The 27,743-nt window shown below is 52.2% G+C and overlaps 1 protein-coding gene across 3 annotated transcripts in view; it reads left to right on the top strand.

Moving 5' to 3' along the window:
• Nucleotides 1-27,743, top strand: part of PER2 (period circadian regulator 2) — a 47,016-nt gene that overhangs the window by 702 nt on the left and 18,571 nt on the right. The window contains exons 1-10 of one of the 3 annotated variants that reach the window (XM_017537818.2): nucleotides 819-994; nucleotides 11,148-11,396; nucleotides 11,909-11,971; nucleotides 13,317-13,471; nucleotides 16,478-16,599; nucleotides 18,128-18,329; nucleotides 21,240-21,294; nucleotides 22,056-22,198; nucleotides 24,681-24,759; nucleotides 27,229-27,335. In XM_017537818.2, coding sequence (XP_017393307.1) covers nucleotides 11,167-11,396; nucleotides 11,909-11,971; nucleotides 13,317-13,471; nucleotides 16,478-16,599; nucleotides 18,128-18,329; nucleotides 21,240-21,294; nucleotides 22,056-22,198; nucleotides 24,681-24,759; nucleotides 27,229-27,335 — 1,156 coding nt within the window. In that variant the 5' untranslated portion in view covers nucleotides 819-994; nucleotides 11,148-11,166. Of the gene's footprint in view, nucleotides 1-818; nucleotides 995-1,027; nucleotides 1,297-11,147; nucleotides 11,397-11,908; nucleotides 11,972-13,316; nucleotides 13,472-16,477; nucleotides 16,600-18,127; nucleotides 18,330-21,239; nucleotides 21,295-22,055; nucleotides 22,199-24,680; nucleotides 24,760-27,228; nucleotides 27,336-27,743 lie in introns of those variants that run through there. The other 2 variants (XM_017537817.2, XM_037741775.1) reach the window with 2 other exon arrangements.

Here is a 27,743-nt window from a genome sequence, read left to right as displayed (position 1 = left end):
AGTGCTGGGATTACAGGCTTGAGCCACCGCGCCCGGCCTGAAGTTCCCTTTTTATGAGACAGTCCTTTCTCCCTAGGGATGCGCGTGGGGGCAGGGACAATATCATTTCTCTTTCGTACCTCCCCAGAGTAACAGCGACTCTATTTCCTGAACCAAAAATTGCAACACGTTGTCTCAAAAATAGAAAGGTCACTTGGTAGCGGCCGGGACAAGCGTCGACCACAAGCACCTCGGAAGCCCGGGTGGGCGTGCCCCGGGAGCGGCTGCGAGGCGATGCTGCCGCCTTCTCCCGGGCTGCTCCGGTGCTTGGCGATGAATGAGTGAGTGAATGAGTAAATGAATGAATGTGAATATGTGAATGAGTGAATGAAGCATGCCGCCCGAACTTTCCCGCGGCCCTGGCCGCTGGGGCGCGCCTCTGGTCGGTGGCCGAAGGTGGAGGTCTCTCCGGCCCGGGATTCGGCGCGCTGGCTCTGCCAAGCCGGCCGGAGGTGCGCAGGAGCCCCGCGCCCAGCTCCCCCGCCCGCAGTGGTACGTGCCACTCCGCGCTCCCCGAGCTGGCGGACTCGCAGGCGTCGTGAATGGAAGGCGCAGACGCCGGAAGTGGATGAGACCACTAGGGAGGACGACGGGGGGCACGAATGCGCCGCGTCTCCATTGAGGAACCGACGAGGTGAACATGGTGTTCCATGTGCGTCTTATGTAAAAAGAGCGACGGGCACCGCCACCAATGGGCGTGCGGCGCTCTCAGGCCCCGCCCCGCAGGTATGCAGATGAGACGGAGTAGCGGCCAATGGCGGGCGCCGGGGGCGGGCGCAGCGCGCGCGGTCACGTTTTCCACTATGTGACAGCGGCGACTCGGCCGCGGCGGAGGCGGCAGCGCGGAGGGACTGCGTGCGGTTGTGGGCGGCGGCGGCAGGCGCGGGGCCGGGAGGACAGAGCCGCGGACCGGCGGAGGGACCCGCGGACGGGCCGACGCGGACGCGAACGGGCGGTGAGTGGCGCGGCGCGGCCCCGCTGCCGCTTACGTAACCGCCGCCGGCGCGCCGGCCTCGGGCGGGTCGGGGTCCTCTCGCCGGCTCGGTCCGCGGACGCGCAGCCAGGAGTCTCCTGGGCCGCTGGACTCCGCGGCTTGAAACGGCGCCGGCGTGGGGGCGTGTGCTGGAGGCCCTGTCTCAGGTGGTGGGTGGCCGAGCCGCCTGGGACAAACGGGGTGCGTTCGTTTGAACCGCGCTGACACCGCGGGGTGGAGACTCGAACCCCCGTTTCGCAGTTCAGGAGCCTATTGTCCGAGAGGTGAGGCAGCGTGTGTAGGGCACCGAGCTATTCAGTGACTGCGTGTGGGCTGCGGTCCGTGGGCGATTCTCTTCGGGGAGTCCTCCTTCCCTTCCATGGGCAAGGCCAAGGAAACCAAGGGTCAGGGCAGCGGGCCCTGGGATCTGGAGACCCCTCGGGGAGCTGACTGCCTGCTCTGAGGCCACAGGGCCAAGTCCTGGCTGGGGAAGGGCCATGGAGGGGCGCTGATCTAGGAGCTTTTCCTGGACACCCACAGTTCTCCTGGGTTGGGTGATCAGAGGGACAAGGAAGTCCCTGTGCTGAGCCGGGCCTGGGAACCCTGAGGACAGGGAAACCGCCTGATGTTCGCCCCCTTTGCCTCCCCTGGACCACTCTGGATCAATTCCCTCTCCCCGTACTAGATAGAAGGGAATGGGGGTGTCCACTCTCGGTGCAGCAGTCTCACCTTCCTGCTGGGATGTACTTTGGCGGCGAAGTCCCAGACATATACCAAGAGGTGGGAGGTGGCCTGCTTCCCCCTTCAGGAAGGCCGGGGTAAGGGATGACGAGTTGGTTGCCAGGGTTTCTGTAACCTACACAGAAGAAACCCGTTTGGAAAGCTGATTCATACAGAACAACAGAGCCAGAAGGCACCCTGGAAATCACCCAGAGTAACCCCTCAGCCTGGCAGATGAGCAAACTGAGGCCCAGGCCCAGGCTGTCTGCAGGGTCTTCCCATTACCCTGGCGCAGGATGAGCTTCAGAGGGTCAGTGAAGGCCTCTATGTGGGTGCTGAATCCTGGGTGGGCTGGAATTTGGGAGGAGGGGCCTTAAGTCCCGGAAATGTTAAGAACCCCACACACACCATGGCCAAAGCCCCATATGGACACCCCTCACCTCCTGTATATGGCACAGCAGGACCATTAGACTTCTTGGCTTCAGAAGCGAGAGCCCACTCTCTGCCCCCACCTGGGACTCCTGGTCCCAGGCTGGATGTGCTTGAGAAGAGAACGGGACTCTACCTGAAGGCTTTATTTAGAAATTGAGTTTTAAAATACAAGGTGAATTGATTTTTGTATGCTTTATGACTATAATGAAGAAAGGGACTCCGTTTTTTTTTTTTTTTTTTTTTGAAGTGCAAGCTGTGTGATGTGCCAGCGCGGGGATGGTACTGTGGGCGTTTGCAGTTATCTGTCACTGTCGCCTTGGCGTGATTCATTGGTACTGAACTAACACAGCCCTGGCTTTCCGTGGAGACAGGAGTGCCAGGTGGGAAGGGGGAGCCATGCGTCAGCCAGCTGGCTGCTGCTGCGAGCCTCGCCTCCTTGTCCAGGCCTCAGTTTCCTCATTTGTTCGGAGGGGCTCAGATTGGGCAATCTCTGGGGTCTATTTTAATGCCCAGGTTTTTGGTTTTCTGCTACCCTATAGATGATTTTTCCCAGTTTCCTCACAGGAGACAGAAGCTTCTGATCCTCTTGCCTTTGGGGCACATAACGTTCCCCCGTGAGCCACGTCTGCAGGGCTTAGAAGGACAAAGGAGAGGCTTCTCTCCTGTGCACTGCTTCTCAAACACAGAGAACTTTCTGAAAAATACGGCGAGTTACACTGCTGTTTTTAAGTGATGATGTAACTCTACCAGGACTCGGCAAACGACGGCTCTGTCAGGTCATTGAGTAGCTGGCAGGGCTACTCAGTGTGTAGTCAGAAGAAAGACAGGCTCTGGGTATGCTTTTTCCTTTGGAAAACTGCTCTGTTTGGCAGAGTGAGCTAGGAACACACAATTCCATAGGCTTGGCAGAGACTTTCCCCACACTTCTGGAAAGCTGGCCTACCTGCGGAACCAAGGGGAATCAGCAGTATAGAGGGGGCCTCTGATGGCCCCTCCCCAGGCCCACGCTCTCTCCTCTAGGGACCAGGCCCTCCTCTCAACTCTTTATGTTCATCGTGTGCACGTTTATAACAAGTTTGTTACCGTATTTCCAAGTCTAGAACAAATTAGCAGTAAATGAATGGCAGTGACGGGTGACAGGAGTTAAGGCCACTTGGTTTTCAGAGGCTAGCAGTTCCCAAGACAGACTGGGCTGCTGTACTGAACCCTTGCCAGCCTTGAAGGGTTCCTCATGCTCTTCCTGGGGTGGCACAGAGGAATCAGAATCCACCCTTTAAGAAACCAGGTACCAGAGGAGCAGATGCCTCAGCTTCCCAAAATTCAGAGTAGCTCGGTCCCTGACCACTGGAGCTAGGAGGCCGACACTTCTACATTTCTTATTGCTCTAAAATCTTGTAGCTCTAAAAAGTTCAGGGTGGAAAAGTTTGAGTTGAGAGCATTGAAGGTGTCCCAGTGAGGCCGAGACAGTGCCTCCCCAGTGCACCTCCTTCCCTCCATATTTGGACGGTTGTGGTCACATTTGCCTCGGTTACCCAGCTGTTGCCATGGAGAACACGGCTGTTTATTTAGCAGGACAAACATTTTCTCAGGATTACAGCAGGCTGGCCTCAGGGAGTTGGCTCCTACCAGGAAGTAGAGAACATGTTCTAATATTTGGGGCTGTAAAATACTGCAGGACTTGCCGAGACAGTATATGCTGTATGATTCCTATTATGTAAAGTTGAAAAACAGGCAGAATTAACTAGGCTGTGAGAAGCCGAGCTTGTGGGTCCCTGCGGGGTAGATGGTGACTGGGAGGGCCACCAGGAGCCTCTGGGGCAGCTGACAGTATCCTGCCTCCGGTCACACGGGTGTGTTTTTTGCAGATATACAGCAAGCTGTGACCTCATGATGGACTCCTCTGGTGATTGAACACTGATTCCCGATTTCCACAGAAAATTGCATTTCCGCCTTAGGTGTGAGGGAATTGAGTGTAGCAAGACTTTGCCAGTCCTGGCGGCGCAGTGGGGGCTGGAGCTGGGTCCCAGGCTGTGCCTTCGTTCCAAATTTTTAAACGCTATTAGGGAAGTGTGAATATCTATGAAAGTAGAGAGGATAGGGTAACCAACCCCCGTGACCCCACCAGCCTGTTTCAGGTGTTTCTGCTCCTGGCCCCTCTGCTTCCACATCCCCACCATCTGCTTTTCTTCCTGGTCCCAGGCTCTCTGTTGCTGTTGTGGACTGTACTTTCTGAATGGTACTCTTTCTGGTTGAGGCAACCCAGCTACTAAAAATGTGGCCAAGTGACCTGGTCAGGGGTCCAAGCTTAACCTCTTTCTCTGACGGTTCTTGGGGGCAGAGCCCGTGGGCGGACAAGCGAAGGGGCCCCAACAGCAGGTTCACGCCCCGAGGCTCATGATGACTCCTCGCAGCCCCTTTTCAACTGGGCTGCCGTTTTCCCTCCTGGGCATTGGCTCCCCGAGCACATAAATGCATGTCCGCCCTTCCTCCTCCTGTCCCGATGGGGTAGAAACTGGTTTCCTAGGAGCTCCCCAGGGACAGCTGGTCCAGCCAGCTCTGGGCACACATCTGTGGAAGGCAGGAGGCAAAGTCCACTTAGACAGGCGCGTTGGTTTTGCCAGCTTGGCAAAATGAGGCTGGTCCATTAGAGCCTCCAGGGCTGAGGACGCATTTTCTGGAATGGCGAAGTTTCTGATGATTTGGCTTAGTTTGTGCCTTCACATTTCTGCCAAGCTTACCTGACCCTCTTTGCAAAAGTACTTGTCTTCCACCTAAGGTAATGTTGGGGCACCAGTGAATCGTATTCAGACAGGCTCACAGGGGCTGGACTCAGGGGTGAAAACCAGGCACCAAGTGCAAAGCAGGAGAGCTACGTGCAGAGCAGGAGAGCTATGTGCAAAGCGCCCAGGGCCCAGATCGCATGGTGGCTTCAGATGCGCGATGCTCCCCCAAGGACTGCCTGGCCTGGGGGTGGCACTGACTTCTTAGTCCTTTGAATAACGAGCCAGAGACAGCTACCGTGACAGTCACTCCCTCTCTTTCAAAATTATTTTTGTTACATCGGTCTGGTTTTTTTCCTTTCGAGATGGAGTCTTGCTTTGTGGCTCAGGCTGGAGTTTGGTGGCACAATCTTGGCTCACTGCAACCTCCGCCTCCAGGGTTCAAGCGATTCTGTCTCAGCCTCCCAAGTAGCTGGGACTACAGGCACACACCACAACGTCTGGCTAATTTTTGTATTTTTGATAGAGATGGGGTTTCATCATATTGGTCTGACTGGTCGCGAACTCCTGACCTCAGGTGATCCACCTGCCTCAGCCTCTCAAAGTGCTGGGATTACAGGCGTGAGCCACCACGCCCAGCCCCTGTCTGTTTTCCTGTAGTGATTAGCAGTGATAATATAAGCTCATATTACATTCCAGATTCCTTGCATGGGTTGTGTCATTTAATCCTTCTAACAACCAGTGGGAGGCAGGAACTGCTGTTATCCCCATCTCGCTAATGAGCACACAAGGCACCGAGAGGTTAAGGAACTGTCCGAGATCACACAGTTAGGAAGTGGTGAAAGCTGGCTGAAACCCAGGCCATCCTGGACCTGTCCGCTTAACCACTCTGCTGCTGCTTCTGATCACCTTAATAACTCACTCACAGCAGAAGGGACCAGCTGTTTGTCTGGGGGAGGACTGTGGGGATGAGATGGGTGGTGACAGGGTGTTGGGGGTGTCAGGAGTGAGAGAATGCCCTTGGTACCCTGGACAGCCCCTTGGCAGCCCACTGAACCATGGTGAGAGCTCCCTGAGAGGTCTCCTTGCTGCCACCTTCCCTCAACCCTGCAACTCTTTTGAAGCGTAAGTCAGATCTTGTTGAACAGAACTCTCCATGGTTCCCTATCTGAGTTCTGACTCTGCTCCCGAAAGGTGCCCTCCTGCCCTTCCCTGCCCTCTCTGCTCCAGCCTAGTGCACCTCCTCAGACAGGTCAGGGGCTCGCCTGCTGCAGGGCCTCCACAGTGATGTGGCACGTCGTCCGAGTCCACACAGGGCGGGCAGAGCCAGAGATGCCCAGTGCCAGCCTCAGGTGTGAAGACAGAAGGACCGGCCGGAGCACATGGCTGCAGGCCTAAGAGAGCAAAACCCAGGGACTCTGAGTCGGCTAACACATGAGGGCTCACGCGCAAGGTTCTTGCCAAATAGCACTTACACCTGGGGCTACGCTCACTGAACTGTCACTCCCAGCCCCTCTATTCCCACTTACTAGTTGCCCGCTGTACTGTATATTCTAGTTTCTTGTTTATTGTCTGTTTTCTCCTAATGTAAACTCCCTGAGGGCAGGGAAGATGTCTGTTCTGTTGTCTGCCCCAGTGCCAGCCCTCAGTGCTATGCAAGTAAGGGCAAGCCAGTCAGCAGGAAACCGCTGGCACTGGGTGGGCCCTGCATGAGTGCCACCTGTCCTTTTTATTGTTGTTGTTATTGTTCTTGGACCTGTTCGTCTGTCTGAGACTCTTCCCACCAGTCTTTCTGGCCTCCTTCCTTTTAGTGGGTGCATAGTATTCCAGAGCATGGAATCCCAGGTTTGTGTCTTTAACAGTATGTGTCAGGCCCTGGGGATCCAGTAGTTGGTTCAAAGCCCCTTCCCCCATGGAACTGAAGTCCCAGAGAGGAGGCAGGCAGTATACAGCCAGCCCCTCAGTGCTGGCAAGGAAAGCTCACAGAGTGGGAGTGGAGGACAAGTAGCTGGTGGGGAGGTGGTGCTGTTTATGCAGGCTGCTCAGGGCATCTGCAGGAAGAGGGCTATGGGCACGAGGGAGCAGCAAGTGCAGAGGCCCTGTGGTCAGAGCACACAGGGCTGGGGCCAAGGGGTGGGCAGTTAACAGGACATGCCAGGAGATTGCAGGAGCTAGACTTGGCAAAGCCTGCAGCCCTCATGCCCATTAGAGCTGTGCTCTGAGCCAGGATCTGAGCACAGGCCAGGCTGTGCTAAGCCTCTTTACCAGGATGGTGCTTGATGCTGAGCTGACTGTAGCAGGGCCAGGTGGAGGCAGGGGACCACTTTGGAGTTTGAGGTTGGCTCCTGGCCAGGATGGTTGTGGACAGGATGAATAGCCTCCCTGCTGATGATTCTTTCCGGGTTTGTATATTCCATGCACACAGCTCTATGCACATATACAAGCACTTCCCTGCAGTGGATTCCTAGAAGTGCGAAGAGTCTGCAGATGATCAGTGTTGCTGGGAACTCAAATTTCCTTCTAGAACAAGCCTATTATTACACCACCACACACAAGAGCCACTCTTCTCCACCTGAGCAATGCTGAGTGTGATCAATCCTGTGAATTTTTGGCAACCTGATGGGCAAGATAACCTTGTCCTTTGCATTTTTCTGAAGCGAATGAGGTCTGACCTCTTTCTACAAGTTCACAGATCTTTGGCGTTTCTCCCTGCGGGAACGGCCTAGGCAGTCTTCGTGCTTAGTCTCTCTCTTCCCGAAAGTTATTACCACTCATCTTTCATTGAATTTTCTGGAACTACCATAAAATGTAAAAAGAAAAAAAAAAAACGAAGTAACAGACTTGCTTATTTTGTTCCTGACTTTAAGTGGAATAACGCTGGCATTTTGAGTTTTATATGACTCAGGATATTGATAAAACCAGCTGTGTATCCCACAATCAAGTATCCTGTGGTTGAGATTTCCTCCCTTGGACCATAAGCTTTTGCTCTATAATTACGGCTGGACGCGGTGGCTCATGCCTGTAATCCAGCATTTTGGGAGGTCAAGGTGGGCAGATCACGAAGTCAAGAGATGGAGACCATTCTGGCCAACGTGCCAACATGGCGAAACCCTGTCTCTACTAAAAATACAAAAATTAGCTGGGCGTGGTGGCATGCGCCTGTAGTCCCAGCTACTCAGGAGGCTGAGGCAGGAGAATCACTTGAACCTGGGAGGTGGAGGTTGCAGTGAGCCGAGATTGCGCCACTGCACTCCATCCTGGCAACAGAGCAAGACTGTCTGAAAAGAAAACAAACGTGTGTGTGTGCGTGTGCGCGTGTGTGCATGTGTGTAGACACTGTCTTCTGGAAATGTAATGTTGCTGAAGAGATATCCAAGACTAATATGCTTTTTTTCATCCTTTGTGGGGAACTTGGTTATTCTCTTTGGATGCTGGTGGGATTTTCTTTATCCTTGAAGATACCGTTTGTCATCTGGATGCAGTTAGGCGTGGGATTTTTGTCCTTTGATAGGCAGATTTAGATCTGTCTTTGGCTCAGGACGACTCTCTTCATGTGTTTCATTCATTATGGGTTCTGTTTCATTGTTCTTGTGTCTTTCAGAAAAAGCTGTAATCCACAGGTAAAACCCGGTTCTCCTCCATCTCTCTCCTCTTCTCCTTTCCCTTTTAAAAGTTTCTCAGACATCTTTTCCCTATCACTGAAGCCATTTTCTTTTTTATTGACGCTGAACTTTGTCCTTTCCAGTTTTCTGTTCTAATGTGGATTTTTATCGCAGTCTGTGGCTTTATCTCATCCCTCATTACTTGTTTCATTGACTCCATCATTTCTTGAACTCTCACTATGAAAAGTAGATGCTGTCCTAATCTGCTGGCTTCCTCTGTGGCATGTCTTAGTTGTGTGTCTTTCCACAGCCCCACGTTGGCTTTCTTTTGTTGATTAGTTTGTGAACAAGGCAAGGTGTTGTCCACCCTGCCGCTCTCCAGACACTGACATGGGTGGGCTCTGCGTGAGCCCCGCCTCTCACCAGGCTGCCCTGGAGTGGCTCACGTCCAAATGGACTTGACCTGGGGAAGAGGTTGCTGAAGCCTCTTGCTGGAGCTCAGCCATCCAGTTCCTGGGGCCAGCTGGTGGAATCTGTCTCCCTGCATGTGTGACCCTCAGCATTGCTGGCTGGTATCGAGTCCTTTCTCAGAGTCGCCCTGTTGGGGAGAGTACCTGGGGGTGTTGAGTGGGTGAAGTCCGTCCAGGAGAACCTCTGCTTCCCGCAGCATTTCTGTTCCTGTGTCTCTTCTTTTCCCACAGCTTCCTCATGAAGCATCTTCATGGTAGAGCTCCTGACTGTCCAGTCTTGGCCATGGCACAGGCTGTCCCCTTCCATGGCCAGGGGTAGCAGGGCTGTCAGCACTGGCCACTTCCTCAGAGGGTGTTGGACTCTAGTGCGCTCTTCCTGCTCCCTCCATGTGAGCTACAGCAGGATGTGCCTTCACTTTGTGGCCAGTGATTGGGACCCGTTGGGACTTTTAGGGCGGCTGAAAATGACCCCTCTCCTCACCAACTGTATAATCCGTGGTCATTTCACATGGGTTCTGGTTTGAAGGAGGCCGAAGGGGAGGCTCTCCCAGAGCTAGGTGGGAACTGGAGCATAAGATTTTTCACAGAGATTTGGAGTCTGGAGTCCAGAAACGCTTTTCTCCCCTTGTTCCGCCTGCCCTGGGAAGGGCCAAATGAATGCCATGCAGAAGTGGCAGTGCCACAATGTGCCAGAGTTGGGCCAAGCACAGGGCAGTGACAGGAAGCAGGAGGTCCCCACCCAGCTGGTCCTGGGTGTGGGTTGGGGGTTCCATCTTCAGATGCCAGCAGGCCTGGAAACCAGGGCTGTCATCTGCCGCTGTGTGGCCCTCTGTGGGCGCATCTGTAGAATGGTCTCCACACCATGTAGACAGTGATGAAGGGTGCTGGAAGGCTGTGTGTTGGGTGCTTAGCATCATGTCTGTCGTCAGCATCGCCCCAGAGCCTCACAGCTGTGTTCGTTAAGCATGAGCACCTGTGTCAGGCAGGCCTTCATCTAGCCCTCTCCAGTGCTCCGCTTGAGTGGGTGCCCACTTCCTGCCGGGACCCTGCTGGAAACGCCGTCCTGGGGATGGGGAGACATCACTGGGTGAAGAAGGAAGGACTCAGGACGGCATTTTGGCCTCCCACCCCTCCCTGCTCCCTGTCTCTGCTCACCCCCTCAGTTTGTGTCCAGGATGACTGCTGGTCTGTCTCTAATTTCAGCCCCACTCCATCCATCTACCCCAAAGTGCCGAGGTAAAGTTTCTGTTCAGCACAGCAGTGTGAACCTGTCCAAATGCAAGCTGAGTTCCGTGGGCCTGGCATTCAGAGTACCTCAGCAGCTCCCAACCCTTCCCGGTAAATGTGAGGCCACATCGTCCTGGCCCCTCCCCATCCCAGTTGCACATGCCTGCGGGCTCTGGGACCCCCAAGCTGCTGGGAGGGTTCCACACCTGCCAGGCCCCTCTGCCCTCTTCACCCGGAAAGCTCTGTCTGTTCCCCTGTCTCCTGCTGGCCTTGGCTTCTCCTGTAACTGTGCCGTGCTGTAATGGCCGATATTTCTGAACCTGGCTCCCCTCACCCGCCATCATCTGGGACATTTATAAAAGGCAGATCACACATTGAGTGGGACTGTGTGTTTTTCCCCCGCACTTCACAGGCTGGATAGTGATTATCAGTGCTGTTGTCTGCCTTCTGATGAGGCTGTCAGCAGCCCTGTGTCAGCAGCTGAGGCTGCCTAATTCAACCATCTTCCTAATTCATTGGCAGATAGGAGCTCTGTCAATAAGAAAAGTAAGTGACATGATGACCTAATATGTGTGTGATTGATCCCGATGAAAGGGTAGTTTGGTCGGGTGTGGTTGGCTGAGGTGGGCAGATCGCTCAGTGAGACCAGTCTGGGCAACGTGGAGAAACTCTGTCTCTACCAAAAATACAAAAAATTAGCCAGGCAGGATGGTGAACACCTGTGGTTCCAGCCACCCTGGAGGCTGAGATGGGAGGATTGCATCTCAGATGGAGGTTGATGCAAATCAACCCAGGCACTGCATTCCCTGGGCGACAGAGTCAGACCTTGTCTCCAAAAAAAAAAAAAAAAAGGCTGCAGTTTCATTAGTAACAGAAGGAGTCAAAAGGCTGCTCTACCTGGTGGCTGTAGCTGTCACGTGTGCAAGCACTTTTTAATGCCTGACAGCATCCCTCTGTTTGCCAGCTTCATTCCAGAGCCCAACATGAATGGATACGCGGAATTTCCCTCCAGCCCCAGTAACCCCACCAAGGAGCCCATGGAGCCCCAGCCCAGCCAGGTCCCGCTGCAGGAAGACATGGACATGAGCAGTGGCTCAAGCGGGCATGAGACCAACGAGAACTGCTCCATGGGGCGGGACTCGCAGGGCAGTGACTGTGACGACAGCGGGAAGGAGCTGGGGATGCTGGTGGAGCCACCGGACACCCACCAGAGGTGGGTTCAGCCCCTGGCCAGATGGAGGCTGGGCAGGTGGTTTTCTCAGTGCCTCATTTCTGCTGTGATTTGATTGCGTTTGCAGTCTTTAAATCATGATTACCAAGTTTTTCAAGATTTTGAAAAGACTAAAATGTGCCAGGATCTGTCCTTCCTTATAAGGAGGCCCCCGTCGATTTCGCAGATCTGGTCGCCAACAGACAGGTACTTGGTAGTGTGAGGAAATCCTGGGAGGCAGCAGTGTCGGGTAACCCAGACAGCAGCCGCTTCGACAACACTGTGCAGTCTATAGAAGAGGAACTGCCTCCTGTTGTCGTGTGTTTCTGTGTCTTGGTACTTAGTTTTTCTGATGTCTGAAGGTTTTATGTTCCAGTTTTATCTTAACCTTGTGTTTTTAAGACATTATCTTACTATGGTGTTATTTAGCCTTTTATCACTGGTAGGATGGCAGGGGAAGATGCGGCTGGAGCATACAGTTGTCTAAATTTTGCTTTTATTTCTTGTTTTCATAGTCCAGATGCCTTTAGCCTGATGATGGCAAAATCTGAACACAACCCCTCTACAAGTGGCTGCAGGTAAGGCCCATTCGTATGTAGAGTCTTTAGAGAAATTGAAAGATTTCTTATTGGAGGTTAGTTGTTTGAGAGTGACGTGGCTTTTTTTTTTGTTTGTTTGTTTGAGACGGAATTTCGCTCTTGTTACCCGGACTGGAGTGCAATGGCGCTATCTTGGCTCACCGCAACCTCCACCTCCTGGGTTCAGGCAATTCTCCTGCCTCAGCCTCCTGAGTAGCTGGGATTACAGGCACGTGCCACCATGCCCAGCTAATTTTTTGTATTTTTAGTAGAGGCGGGGTTTCACCATGTTGACCAGGATGGTCTCAATCTCTTGACTTCGTGATCCACCCACCTCGGCCTCCCAAAGTGCTGGGATTACAGGCGTGAGCCACCGCACCCGGCCTGGCTTTTTTAAAACTCTGCTAACACCCGTCTGCGTGGCCGTGTGGGTACGAACCCAGCCTCACTCTGGCCCTTCAGACACTGACTGTGTCCCCGCATGCAGTCCAGAGCCCCCAGGATGTTGCTCCAGCACCTGTAGCTCCTCCCAGCTCTACTCGAAGCTGACTTTGCCTGAGTCTTGGGCATTTTCATCCGGAACATTCTTCATCCTTCTTAGGTGTTTGTACCAAACTTAGCCTTACGTCAATTTTCATGTCACCTCTGGAGCAAAACCCAGCTCCTCGTCCAGGGCGTGTGGGCACTTTGCATTGCCTGAGAAACCTTGACTTCCATCATTTCTTCGGCATCCTCTGTTCTGAGGAGGCCCATCTTCATCAGCCAGTGCCCCGCTGTCCTGTCTCTCTAGCATCTCTGTATCGTTAATTAATGTTTGAAGACCCTTCTGCACAAGCCCCTTTTCTCTGTGTTCATGGCTCACATGTCTCAGGAAGTCACTTTGCTGTTCTCTGTAATCCCATCACTCAGTCCTCCTTTACCTGGGGCAGGGAAGAAGGGCACAGCTCAGTGCACAGCCCACTGCATCAGACCGGGCTGACCAGTATCCTTTCCTGAGCAAAGCCTAGCTCTAACCCTTGAGGGGAAACAACACAGTTGGAGGGGCTTCCCCAGCATTCAGTTGGGGTAGAGCGGTGATTCTTGACCAGAGACAATTTGTCTCCCGGCAAGAAGCATCTGTCAATGTCTGCAGACAGTTCTGATTGTCGTGCCCCGCTGGGGTCTTCCTGGCCTATCGTGGGTGAGACCAGGGATGCTGCTAAATGTCCTGCAGAGCCCCACAAAGGACCACCTCGACCACAATGTCTCTAGAGCTGAGGCTGAGAAACTGGATGAGAGGCACGTTTCTTCAGGAAAGGATGCCTAGGAAGCTAACATTTGGCTGCCTCTTTCTTGAATCCTACAGTAGCGACCAGTCTTCAAAGGTGGACACTCACAAAGAACTGATAAAAACACTAAAGGAGCTGAAGGTCCACCTCCCTGCAGACAAGAAGGCCAAGGGCAAGGCCAGTACGCTGGCCACCTTGAAGTACGCCCTCAGGAGCGTGAAGCAGGTGAAAGGTACGTTTGCCCTGCACATCTGCTCCAAACCTATAGAAATATGTTTTAAATCCCCCGAACTAGAGCTTGGATTGTGTTGACTTTCTAAAACTCAAGGCTCATCACAGCTCACTGCAGCCGCGACCTCCTGGGCTGCCAGGAGCCTCTCCTGCCACAGCCTCCTGAGTAGCTGGGACCACAGGCATGTGCCACCACGCCCAGTTAATTTTTGTATTTTTTGTAGAGATGGGATCTCACTATGTTGCCCAGGCTGGTCTCAAATTCCTGGGCCCGAACAGTCCTCCCAAATAAGCCTCCCAAAGTTCTGGGATTACAGGTGTATGCCACCGTGCCTGACCTATCCTTTTTCTTCACAGTGGAAACTACCAGCTCCTGAACTTTGAAGAATTCCTCAAATGTATTGGTCCATTGTGATGAGCAGGCAGGGACCATCGGTGTCAGCCAGGGTGGGGAAGGGAGGTGCCCTGCAGAGCATGGGCACACCTCCTGCCAGCTGGCGTGTGAGCACCTCCTGACTCTGTGGAGCTGTGCCTTTGTTCATGCGTTGCACACATGCTCTAAGGGGCTGGTGGATCCTGTACGTTAAAAACATCCATAAAAATAGAAAAATCTGAAAGGTTTGAAGGTAAAGCAGTAGCTGTGTTCTGTTATCATCAGTTGTTTCAAAGTACAGCATGCAGTTAGGGCAAGGTTCTTCACTAGTAATCATGGGTATAAACTCATATTTCCAGCAGTCTTCACATTTTTTAATGTTTGGGCAGTTTTTCATCAGCAGTGAGCAGGCATCAGCACTGATCTCTGGGGTCCCTTGAGCCAGGTGTGGAAGGGTTGCTCTGCCATGTGCTAGCTTGGGCTTGCATTTTTGGGTGTTGTCTTTGGGTGTCCTTGAAGTTTCTCTGCAGGCTCCTCCCTGATTCCATTATCCATTTTGTGAGGGTTGATATAGACAGAACAAGGTGCCTTGGCTGCTTGTCAGTGCTGGTCAGGTCTAAAGTTACTGCATGGAAATCCGGTTCCCCTGGGATGTGCACCCCACCAGGGAGGGCACCACTCTGAGGCTGCATGCCTGAGTTCATGCAGCGTTCATGAGTGGAGGCTGCGTTTTCCAGGAGGAGCTGGAGAGGAGAGTTCATTCTGATCATCTGGGCTGCTCGGTTCTCAAGTGATTCTGTCCATTTAGGGTGTTTCCCTGCTGGCATCTGCAATAACTTCAGCACTCAGAAGCTCTGCCATGGGGAGACATTTTCTACATTTTCCAGCAGTTTATTTCCTAATTTCAAAGCATACCCAGAAATGTGCCCATTTCTGAAATTGCCAAAGGTGGCAAAACTGAAAGCAGATGAACCCCATCAGTGGGTCCAAAGGTCTCCCCACCACATTGCAGGAAGCACACGCGTGGCAGAAGCCCAGCTCAGACTCCTTATGCAGCCCCAGATTTCATCTGTGCAGGGCCTAGTGAACCCTGAGGGCAAGTGGCGGCCTCGAGCTGGCTCCTTTGCTCCCGCCTGGAGTAGGGGCCACTGTGGCCATGAGCACCAACACCCAGAGACAGGCTTGTCATCCCAGAGCCTGCTGGATGAGCCCAGGATGACATGGGAACGCAGATGGAGTGGTCTTCAGAATCTATTTAGAAAACTTTTTTTTAAATGTTGTTTCTTTTTTAAAACTTTTTTTAAAATGTGCCTGCTATTTTTTTTAAGCAGTTGATTCTGCCTGGATGGGGGTGTCTGGTGCCATCACCCAGGGAGTCAGATGTGCAGGGGCTGCCATGAGTTCCTGTGTGGAAACGTGGCTATATCATCATGATTAAAGACCCTTCTGGGCCAGGCACGGTGGCTCATGCCTGTAAAACCAGCACTTTGGGAGGCTGAAGTGGGCAGATCATGAGGTCAAGGGATCGAGACCATCTTGGCCAACATGGTGAAACCCAGTCTCAAAAATACAAAAATTAGCTGGATCTGGTGGTGCACACCTGTGGTCCCCGCTACTTGGGAGGCTGAGGCAGAAGAATTGATTGAATTCGGGAGGCAGAAGGTGCAGTGAGCCAAGATTGTGCCACTGTACTCCAGCCTGGCGACAGAGCAAGACTCCATCTTTCAAAAAACAAAAAAAAAACCCTTCTGGAGGCCAGGAGTAGTGGATCACCTGAGGTCAGGCGTTTGAGAACAGCCTGGCCAACGTGGTGAAACCCCATCTCTACTAAAAATATAAAAATTAAGCTGGACACGGTGTCCAGCTTAATTATTATGCCTGTAATACCACCACTTTGGGAGGCTGAGGCGGGAAGATCATGAGGTCAAGAGATTGAGACCATCCTGACCATCATGGTGAAACCTCATCTCTACTAAAAATACAAAAATTAGCTGGGCATGGTGGTACATGCCTGTAGTCCCAGCTACTTGGGAGGCTGAGGCAGGAGAATAACTTGAACCCAGAAAGCAGAGGTTGCAGTGAGCTGAGATTGTGCCACTGTACTCCAGCCTGGCAACAGAGCAAAACTCCATCTCAAAAAAATAATAACAATAAATAAAAAAACATTAATTGGGCATGGTGGCGGGTTCCCGTAATCCCAGCTACTCGGGAGGCTGAGGCAAGAATCACCTGAACCCAGAAGGCAGAGGTTACAGTGAGCCGAGATTGCATCATTGCACTCCAGCCTGGGCAACAACAGCAAAACTCCATCTCAAAAAAAAAAAAAAAAAAAAAACCGGGAAAATGTGAAGGGTAGCTGGAACTCTGTGACCATATTACCTTAAATCATGTTGCCACTTTAAAAAATTGTGTAATCAAAGGCCTTCTGATGTTTTAGGGGAAAAAATCCTGACTTCTGTTTGTGAGTCTGTTTTGCCTTCACGTTTCCATGTGTTCTATGTCCCAGGAAGACAGGGTCTATATCCCACCTTTTCATTTGAGAAAAGTAGAGCCCCCACTTTGTAAGAGCGAGTGAGTGTCTCTAGCCAAGTGCTGGGTTCTGCCCACTGAGTGTGAGCCCTGTCTGTCCTGCAGCCAGCGAAGAGTATTACCAGCTGCTGATGTCCAGCGAGGGCCACCCCTGTGGAGCAGACGTGCCTTCCTACACCGTGGAGGAGATCGAGAGCGTCACCTCTGAGCACATCGTGAAGAATGCCGTAAGCCTTTTCCTCTGGAAAGTTTCTTTTTAAATAGCAGGAGTTCTTCCTCCAGGCCAGCTAGCTCAGCGCTGTGGCCAGTGGCCATAAGGCAGGAGCGTTTTGGGTTTCAGCAGTTAAGTTCCCACCTCTAAAAGAAAGAACATGATTCTGGAAGTAGCATTCATGTTCTGTACTTCTGCCTTCTGTGAGACTGTCTTCCTTGTCCCTGGCCAACTTTGTCCTGTAGCTCATGGGTGCAAGGGCAAACCCAGTGTGACTGAACTGGGGGCTCTGGGCTTTCGTGTCCTCATGGTGAGGAGACAGACTTAGTGACAGTCAGTTCACTTGTCCAGGGCTTTGTGGTCATGAGGGGGTGCTGGAATTTTACAAGCCCATGCGTTTTAAGCACACCAAAAGCTGGGCCCCCTTGGAGGGTGCATGGCCTGCATACACACACACTTATGCTACCACCCCGATTTCTCAGCCAGTGAGAACAAATGTAAGGGCCATTGGGGACCCCACATGTGCTGGGACCATGGTGAAGCTGGCCTCATAACAGGGCTCCCTAATCCTTCCCATCTTCTGCCTCCAGAGTAACCCCCAGGCAGCCCCCAGCCCTGAGCCCAGAGGGCCAACCAGCAGGGAGAGCGCCCATGGTGGGCTGGAGGGGCCCGAGCAGAGGCATCTGCTCCCCAAGAAGCCCCAAAACCCTGGGAGAGAGCAAGGCTGGTGGAGGTTAATGGGGCAGGCCAAGTGAGCAGAAGGTCCCCCACCTCCCAGCCTCCCAGCCTGAACACCAGGCTCCCTTTCCAAGACAGTGGGGCGAGTGGCACCTCCCAGGGAGTGGAGGCAGCTGGGGTTTCTTCCAGCAGTAGAACCCTGATGTGTTCTTTCAAATTATATCATGTTGGACCCGCCCAGTAACTGTAACAGGTGTAAGAGTTAAAGAGGAAAGAAACACAAAACGTGGTTTGGCAGTCAAAGACAGGTTTTCTCCGTTAAAACCTGAGAGGCGCTCCTGGCCGATTGGTCAGGAGTGCTTTCTCTTACGGACTGAGAGTATCTATTGGTTTCAGGGTGAGGGGGCATATCACAAGCTTGGAATATTTTATGTGTGTGGAGAAGTTTATGGTGGGGTTGGAATCTCTGGGAAGAGGGGAGGTTATCTTGGGGCAGGCACCTTTCTGGCCCAGAGTGGGGGTTATCTTGGGGCTGGCATGTCTGGTCAGGGAGGAGTTTGGAATATCTCTGGTTGGAGATGTTATTTGTGGTTTATGGTCATGCTGACCTTAGCCATTAGGCTGATGCCCTTTGGATTTAGGCGGTTTTTTATTAAGGTGAACTTTAGCATGAGAAGCTCGTCCATGCTGCCAAGGCTCCTCCTCGGTCAACAGGAAAGATGGGGTTTTTGGTCAGGACTAGGCAAGGGGCTCAGAGAGCTCCCCACCTCTTACCCTTCCGGGGGGCGGCTCCCTCCAGCCTGCCAGCCTGAGCCGGACGTGCGTCCAGCCCTGTCTGACCTGGTCACCCTGCTCCTCATTTTCAGGATATGTTTGCCGTGGCCGTGTCCCTGGTATCTGGGAAGATCCTATACATCTCTGACCAGGTTGCATCCGTATTTCACTGTAAGAGAGATGCCTTCAGCGACGCCAAGTTTGTGGAATTCCTGGCACCTCATGATGTGGGCGTGTTCCACAGCTTTACCTCCCCGTACAAGCTTCCCTCGTGGAGCATGTGCAGTGGAGCAGGTGAGGTCATCGAGGAAGCACCTTGCTCCCTCTGGGGGTCGGGGGAGGGGCCAGGAGCTGGGCCCACCCCAGATGTGGTGCAAGCTCCCCACCTCACCTCTGCACTCGGAGCCCACCTGTGGGGGCTGCCAGCTGCCCACTCTGGCAAAGGTAAAAGATAAGCAGTTGTTCGTCTCGTCAGAATACATTTAGAGGAAAAAATAGTCTTTTCATAGATTTCAGATGAAGAAAACCATTAGGCATTTTGTAAATGAAGTTGTTGTGCAAAGCTGAAATCTTGCTGCCATTGCAGTCGGGAAGGCGCGGTCCTGGGGCAGTGGGAAACTTGAGCTCCCTGCAGTCGGGCGTCCACTACCACCTTGGCAGCCACAACCAGTGAGTGGGTCATGTCCCACAGTGACTTCCTGAGGGTTCTTCGCCTTGACCAGGGCTGGCTTTGGGTATATAGACTGTGAGGTCCCTGGGCAGATGCCGCCGGCCCCTAAGGCAAGGCAGGCCAAATCTGTCTGCACTGTGGGTGGCAGCCTCCCTGGCTGCCCTGCCTGCCACTGTGGCCCCATCTACCCTGTCTCATTTCCAGGCTCCACTCCCCAGCCATGCCCTCCCAGTGGGGTCTGGTCCAGTCCCTGGAGCCAGCTGGGGGGTGTGCCGGCCTCTGGGCCTCTGCCAGTGCCTCCGACCCCCTGGCTTTCCCCAAGGCCTCCTGTGCCCCAGCTCCTCACTGCCCAGCTAAGTTAAGGACCAGGTGAATTCTCAGGAGCTTTTCCAAGCTGGTGATTTTACATCATTTTCTGTAACTAGTCATTGCCCCTACTTTCCTTATTTCTTTTGCGTAGACGAAATGCTTGTGAAAGACCCAGATCTAAGATTTTTTCTTTTCTTTTTTTTTTTTTTTTTTTTTTTTTTTTTAATTTAGATTCCCACGAAAGCAAAGATTTCTTTTTTTAAAATCCCTTTCAACTATTAGGGGAAACACCTCTTCCTTCAATTCTGATGAGGTTGCCCGACTGATTTCATGTTTTTACTAGACCTTTCACATTTTAAAGGAAGTTACTATTTTACCAAAATACCAATGTAAGCCTTGAAACGCCAAGTTGTTTCTATTAGAACTGACTATCCCAAAAATACGTAGTAGGAAATGTTCTGTTTCGCTGTGGCCAGGCCTCTGCACACCTACCCCAGAGTCTGAGGCAGCTGAGAGGCCAAAGAAAGAGGCTGACAAATTCAGTTTCTTAGAAGGAAACATTTAACGGGCTCTTAAGAACAGAAGCCATGTGTGTGTTGTGGGTGGTGACCAGACAAGACCGGATCCCAGTGCCATTCCCCAGACCCAGGGCTTCACAGGGAACTGGTAGGAATGTGCCCTGAGGGCAGGATTTAACTTAAGTACCTGCTCTTACTCAGGGACAAGAGGGAAATGAAATCTCCCTGGCCTTCGCAGAAGTCAGCACAGAGGCTTAGCTTTCAAGATGGAGCTGCTGTGGCCTCCACAGCTTTCTGTGTCAGTGTTCTGTACGTTTGTGAGAGTGTTCAATTGTGGGTTGGTTGTTTGCGGCAGTGCACCGAGTGTGCTCAGTTGTGGGTCAGTGTGTCAGCGGCAGTACACTGTGAATGTGCTCAGTTGTGGGTTGGTGTGTTTGTGGCAGTGCACCGTGAGTGTGCTCAGTTGTGGGTCAGTGTGTCAGCGGCAGTACACTGTGAATGTGCTCAGTTGTGGGTCGGTGTGTCTGCGGCAGTGCACCGTGAGTGTGCTCAGTTGTGGGTTGGTGTGTTTGCGGCAGTGCACCGTGACTGTGCTCAGTTGTGGGTGGGTGTATTTCTGGCAGTGCACCGTGAGTGTGCTCAGTTGTGGGTGGGTGTGTTTGTGGCAGTGCACCGTGACTGTGCTCAGTTGTGGGTTGGTGTGTTTGTGGCAGTGCACTGTGAGTGTGCTCAGATGTGGGTGGGTGTATTTCCGGCAGTGCACCGTGACTGTGCTCAGTTGTGGGTGGGTGTATTTCCGGCAGTGCACCGTGACTGTGCTCAGTTGTGGGTTGGTGTGTTTGCGGCAGTACACCATGAGTGTGCTCAGTTGTGGGTGGGTGTGTTTGCAGCAGTGCACCGTGAGTGTGCTCAGTTGTGGGTGGGTGTGTTTGTGGCAGTGCACCGTGACTGTGCTCAGTTGTGGGTTGGTGGTTGTGTTTGTGGCAGTGCACCGTGACTGTGCTCAGTTGTGGGTGGGTGTATTTGTGGCAGTGCACCGTGAGTGTGCTCAGATGTGGGTGGGTGTGTTTGCGGCAATGTACCGTGAGTGTGCTCAGTTGTGGGTTGGTGGTTGTGTTTGCAGCAGTGCACCGTGAGTGTGCCCAGTTGTGGGTTGGTTGTTTGCAGCAGTGCACTGTGAGTGTGCTCAGTTGTGGGTTGGTTGGTTGTGGCAGTGCACCGTGAGTGTGCTCAGTTGTGGGTTGATTGTTGTTTGTGGCAGTGCACCGTGAGTGTGCTCAGTTGTGCGTTGGTTGTTGTGTTTGCGGCAGTGCACCGTGATTGTGCTCAGTTGTGGGTTGGTGTGTTTGAGACAGTGCACCGTGAATGTGCTCAGTTGTGGGTTGGTTGTTTGTGGCAGTGCACCGTGAGTGTGCTCAGTTGTTAACTGGTGTGTTTGCAGCAGCATCATTTATCGTTTTGAAAATGTAAAAATCCTGGTGCTAAAATTTTAGTGCTGCATAATTTGGAGTGTACCACATTCATGAAGTGTATGTAATTTTAGTTCGAAATGTAATAGAAGATTTCTCACCTAAAGGATTCACTTTGTGTTTCGATAAATTTTCAGTTTTTACGTTGGCTCTTGATTCCGCTGCTCTTCTGTCTGAGAAATGAGGAACATTATTTAGTTGTTTATTTAGATGAATGACTTTGGTCTTTTTCTTTTAGATTCTTTTACTCAAGAATGCTGCATGGAGGAGAAATCTTTCTTTTGCCGTGTCAGGTAAGCCTGGTTCCCAGTTTTTTTAAATTAGAAAACCGTACAAACATTTCACCCCAGTGCCTGTCACAGGGTTTGGGAGGCCCATGTGTTCTCCACCACTCCCCGCTCCAGTTGAGGCTGGAGGGGCATGAGCCCTACCTGCAGAGACCCAGCACCCCTGTTTCTGAAGTCTACCTGAAATCACAGTTGCATTTTAAATATGCACAGTTCACTAGAATGCAGCCAGCAGTGGAGTGACTTCTCCTGCCCCTCATGGAAAAGGGTGGCCAGGGGACCCTGCACTTTCTGTCTACCCCATGGTCCAGAGACTCTGAAAGCACCTGCAGCCTTTGGCTGTCTGTGCTTTTTTTCTGGGGAGAGACCCACAGCTTTCCCCACAGGGTTTTGGTCCACAACAGGGTGACTGCTTGAACATCCAGTTGCAGTGTCGGGAATGACCCTGGGCCAGACCTTGACACCCTCAGAAGTCAGGGCCAAGGACCCCTGGTGGGAGCAGCACCCCTTTCCCATCTGCTTTACCTGTGCAGAGTGCAGGCTGCTCCGGAGAGGGGCTGTGGCACGCTCCCACTGGATGGGTGTTGACTGATTTGCCCTTCGGTATGGAGGAACTCAGGAGGGCAGGAGGGCAGACCCAGCTCCTCAGGCAGAGCAGAGGTGCACATCACCTGCAGCGTGGCCTGGGTCCCAGGTGAGGAGGGAACAGAACAGGGAACTGTTCCTGTGTCACTGTTCCAAACTTTGAGTGCTGCTCTTCTCCACAGGGTCGGGAAAAGCCACGAGAATGAGGTCCGCTACCACCCCTTCCGCATGACTCCCTACCTGGTCATGGTGCGGGGCCAGCAAGGTGCTGAGAGTCAGCTTTGCTGCCTTCTGCTGGCAGAGAGAGTGCATTCTGGTTATGAAGGTAACAGCCAGGCCCAGGGTTGTCTCTGGCTGACCCCTCAGTTACTCCTGTGGTTCAAACTTAGCATCTGTACCGCGGACTCCCAGTTGCAGTTCCCTAGCTTTGGCCTCTCTGCTGCACCTGGGGCAGAGTCTCCATCTTTCTGGACATCAGCACAGCCCGCCTGGCATCTGGCCCTCCCCATGGCAGATTGAGGCATCTGGACACTAGCATCTCACCCCTGTGCATACCAGCGCCATGACCCCTTCTCCCCTTCCCCTGGCTGCTCTGCCTTTTGTCCACAAAGTAGGAATAGCCCTGTCAGGTCTGGGGCCCTGCCTCCCTCCCGTCTTCATCCCCTGCCTCATGCCTCAGCCTCGTGGGCCCTCTGTGAAAGGCACTGATGTTGCTGCCTGCTCCAGAACCCCAATTCTTCCTCAAGCTGCAGTAAATAAAGTGCTGGGATCCCTCCCTCTCCCCCTTGGCCCATCTTAACTTTTCCTGAAATTTCTTTTTTTCCCAGACAGACACGCATTGGCTGCTCCAGGCGAGTCAGCCTCCACACAAGGCTTGCTGTGCCTTTGTATGCCCAGCGTGTTCTAGACCCTGGGCTCTGCTCCTGCTGTCATCTCACCTGCAGAACCTGGTCATTGGGCCACCTCACCTCTGGCCCATGACTGTCTTGGTCCCACTAGTTCTTCTGGCTACCCCACCCCCAAAATAATATCTGGGGCCTTCTCTTGAAGCCCAGAGGATACAAGGCATTGTGCCACCTTGATCGATCCTTCTTGTGATCCCTCTTAAGAGCCTGCTTTGTGGCTTCTTGGTCCTTGTAATGGCCGAAATCCCTGGCTAGTAACTGTAGGTGCTCACCATGGCTGCTGAGCGAGTCACATGATCTCCAGATTCCCAGAAGGCAGGTGCAGTCTGCAGCTGCTGAACCCGGAAGCCAGCTGAGTCCATGCTGTGCTGCGCTCATCACCTTCTTGGTGGTAAATGACAGCTTTTTTTTTTCTTTTTTAAGAGATGTAGTCTCGCTCTTGGCCAGGCTGGAGTGCAGTGGCGTGATCTCGGCTTGCTGCAACCTCTGTCCCCCTGATTCTAGTGATTCTCCTGCCTCCGCCTCCTGAGTAGCTGGGACTACAGGCACACGCTGCCACATCCAGCTAATTTTTTTTTTTTTTTTTTTTATTTTAGTAGAGACCGGGTTTCACCGTGTTGCCCAGGCTGTTCTTGAACTCCTGAGCTCAGGCAATCCACCCGCCTCAGCCTCCCAAAGTTCAAGGATTACAGGCGTGAGCCACCACGCCCAACCAAATGACACAAATGACAGCTTTTTAAAAAAGCATTTTTTTTTTTTTTTGAGATGGAGTTTCGCTCTTGTTGCCCAGGCAGGAGTGCAATGCTGTGATCTTGGCTCACTGCAACCTCTACCTCCCTGGTTCAAGTGATTCTCCTGCTCAGCCTCCTGAGTAGCTGGGATTACAGGCACGTGCCACCACACTTGGCTAATTTTGTATTTTTAGCAGGACAGGGTTTCTCCATGTTGGTCAGGCTGGTCTCAAACTCCTGACCTTAGGTGATCGGCCCTCCTCGGCCTCCCAAAGTGCTGGGATTACAGGCGTGAGCTACCACGCCCAGCTAAAAAACACTTCTTAAAAGTGATAGAAATATTTTAAGCATGTGACTTTCTTTACAATGTTTGATGTGTTCCTGCCTATATTATCAAATGTTCTCTTCCAAATATTCATTAAGGTTTAGAGAGGGTACTTACAGTTCAACAAGTTATTTCCCTAAACTACCAGAGTCTCCTTCAAGAGTGACAAATATTGGAATTTTGAATGTTTTGTCTATGAATTGAGGAGAATTTTGGATCTATGACTCACTTTATGCAACTTTGTCCACCTTTGTCTAGTTTCTAAACTGTGAAGTTCTACAGTACAGTGACATTTGCTAAGAAATCTGAATCCAGACCAGGTGGAGTGGCTCATGCCTGTAATCTGACACTTTGGGAGGCTGGGGTGGGTGGATCACTTGAGCCTGGGCAGTCGAGACCATTCTGGTCAACATAGTGCGATACTGTCTCATTAAAAAAAAAAAGAAAAGAAATTTGAATCCAAGTATATAACTCATTTTTCTGAAAAATAATTTGTCAGATCACTCTAGTTTCATCCTAAAAATCGTAAAGATGGCCTTCCAGCTTTATTTTGCTAAGAGTAGTCTCTACGTGGTCTGTGTGGTTTTGTTAACATGGCAGTTCCAATTTATTAGACTAACCCCAGCATGCAAAGAAGGTGAGAAGACCGGCCGGTGATCCCATGACCCGCGGCGGGTCTGCTCTGCCCTCAGTGTGGCAGGCTCTGTTATTCCGAGTCCGTGTTTTCATTTTTTTCTTTAGTTGCTCATTTCTCCGAATCTGCAGGGTGTTTTCTGGTAGTTTTAATGTAACATTAAATATGTATTTCTTAGGATCACAAATGTGTGCAATGTTCTATTCTTTCAGCTCCTAGAATTCCTCCTGAAAAGAGAATTTTTACAACCACCCATACACCAAATTGTTTGTTCCAGGATGTGGATGAGAGGTAAGTGGTCTTCGTCCACCCACTTTTTCATGTTTTTGATATAAAAGCTATTTAGCTAAAGCCAAGCCTGCATATTGGTTTTATAATTACATGATAAGGACAAAAATATATAATTACACACAGGCAATGAAATAATTATGGAGTTACACTGAAAACTTCCTAAGATATGCACATGGTGTAATGAGGCTTTCTGGAGAGCTGGTGATTGTTCTAGTTGAGCCTGTCTTAATTATCCCATGTAAACCGGTTTGGAGTAGATGATAGTACAGACAGAGGCGGTGTTGCCTGGGACCAGTGTCCAGGGGGAAGCCGGGGGTGCCATTGGCTGGATCCCAGCAGAAGTCCATCTTCCAGCCTGTGTGCTGGAGGCTGCTTGCGGGGACAGGATTTTCTCCATGCCTCAAAGCCCCACTCAGTTCCCTCTCTCTAGGTCTCCCACTCAGGGTGCTGTAGCAGGTGCAAATGGTCCCAGTGAGATTTGGGAGCACCCTTGTTCTGAGCGGGTTCTGCCCCGACCATACACCTTCTCCCAGCTCCTCCATCCATCCTCTTCCAGATGCATGAAGACTCGGAAACCGCTTGAGCCGGCTGGGTACAGTGGCTCACGCTTATGATCCTAATACTCTGAGAAGCCGAGATAGGATGATTGCATGTGGCTAGGAGTTCAAAACCAGTCTGTTTGAAACCAGGAGTTCAAAACGTAGCCAGACCCTGTCTCTACAAAATAAAACAAAAATTAGCTAAGTGTGGTACTGTACACTGGTAGTCCCAGCTACTCAGAGGCTGAGGCAGGGGAATCACTTTAGCCTAGGAGTTCAAGGTTACGGTGAGCTATGATTGCACCACTGCACTCTAGCCTAGGTCACAGAAAAAGACCCTATCTCAAAAAAAAAAAAAAAAAGAAAGAAAGAAAAGTGTGGGCCACTGGCAGTAATCACAGAAAAGTCACCTCAGAAGATACCACAGGAAGTGGACCAAGAAGCAGCAGCAAGCTGCACTTCCTGAAATGCACCAGGTCACCTCCTCGAAGCTGTGGGGATCAAGTCCTCTCCCCCTTCTACTCTTGGCCCAGGGACACAGGCCTCCACCCTTGGAGTCAGGGCCACACAGCTTCCTGGGGAGGCTCTGTGGGTATAAAGGGATCTGTCACTTCCAGCTCCAGCTTGCTCAGGTGTGTCCGCTGGGCCGCCTGGACAGAGCCAGTGGAGGCAGTGTTCAGACGCAGGCTTCTGGATACCATGCTGCCCTGCAGAACCAGGATCTTGGAGGATGGGGCCTGGGGCTGTGCATATGTAAAGCAGCCTCGGGAGATGGTGCTTCCTTCAGAGATCTGAGAACTGTCTGTAACCCACTCCCCCACCAACCTGGTGTCCAGCTCAGCCCTGCACAGGGAGGTTGGCAGACAGGTGCACATGGCATGAGGGCCACAGTCTGCGAGCTCTCCTTGATGAAGCCTGGTATGTGGCCTGGCTCACAGAGCCCAAGGCCAGCCAGAGCAGGTGGCCAGGACTCCCCTCCCTCTCCCCGCCTACTTTTCACCCTCTACCCCCTTTCCTCTCCCTCCTCTTCCTTCTCCCCTTTTTCCTTCCTATCCTCCTGCTCCTCTCCTCTTCCTTCCCCTTCCTCCTCCTTCAACCAGGCTTTGATGGGGTGGATGCCAGGAACATTCTGTATATCCTATCTAAAGGAAATCATGAGGCCTGGAGAGAGAGCCTCAGACAAGGGGGAGGAAATCAAAGAATAACACCAGGCCCTTGAGAAAGTCCTGCACCATGGTCTAAAGACTCACAGGGAAAATCCTTCCACACAAGCAGCAGAGTTTGAGGAAACCCATTTGGATGCCGCAGTGTTAAGAGGCAGCTTGGAAGAAGAGATGGTCGGGAGAGCCAGCAGAGGGCGCTGCCGGAGTTCTGCTGGGTCTTGCAAGGAGCAAAGCCACAGCTCTGGGAGGTGTCCTGACGGCACGGAGCAGAGGCCTGTCCAGCCACCGGGACTCCAGAGAAGCCACAGTAAGCCAACTGGATGCCAAGTCCAGAATCACACGAGAACAGGCTGGAAAAGATGCACATAGAAAGGGTATCCCAAGGCTCAGGCGAAACTTGTTAAGCAAAAATCCATGCCAGGCCACATGTGGCCAAACTAATGAGTGACACAGAAAAAGAAAAAGATGCTGGAAGGAAAAAACCAAAAACATGATCATGACTTATCATTCGGGAGATGCAACGCAGAGCTGAAGCACTCGGCCTCCAGCGGAGGGAGCCTGTTTCTGCATCCTAGAAGCTGGGCCTTCGATTGCTATTGGTTGGAACTCTAACTGGTCCTCTATTAGTCCAGCTTCCAAAGTGTGATCTTGGAGGGTGGGGAGTGGGGTTTGGAGTATATCTTCCCTTTCCAGGGAATAAGATGGATCTTAGCGACAATCTCCACTGTTTGGATGCCCATCCTAGCACGTGTCTGCTTGCCTTCCAGGGCGGTGCCCCTCCTGGGATATCTACCTCAGGACCTGATTGAGACCCCAGTGCTTGTGCAGCTCCACCCCAGCGACAGGCCCTTGATGCTGGCCATCCACAAAAAAAGTAGGTCCCCTTTTCACGGGAAATCCTAACGTGTTTGGCGGAAACTCGGGCACTCTTGGGGCTTCTTCTTGGCACCAGTCTAGCTCTGACAGGTCAGATCAGCTAGGACAAGCGGGTGGTAGATGCCCGCCTCACCGCCTCACTCCTGGCACTGCAGTGCCCAGTGGAGTCGAGAGAGTGGTGAACTCACATGAGTTCCTTTGTGGCCAGTTGTCCTCAGGCCATGACCTGAGTCTGTGGCATCTCCTGTTTACTGTTGACTTCAGTGGCACATGGGAGGAGGAGAGACCAATTCATCTGTGGCTAGGAAGGTTCTGACCAGGCCAGGGAGCGCACAGTGTGTGTCCTCACCAAGCCCAGCCCTCTTAGACGCCAGTGACACTCTAGCAGAGGTGAGACACGGGATGA

Source organism: Cebus imitator, unplaced genomic scaffold (genome assembly GCF_001604975.1).
Source record: "Cebus imitator isolate Cc_AM_T3 unplaced genomic scaffold, Cebus_imitator-1.0 Scaffold106, whole genome shotgun sequence".
NCBI lineage: Eukaryota > Metazoa > Chordata > Mammalia > Primates > Cebidae > Cebus > Cebus imitator.
This window is presented reverse-complemented; position numbering and strand designations above follow the sequence as displayed.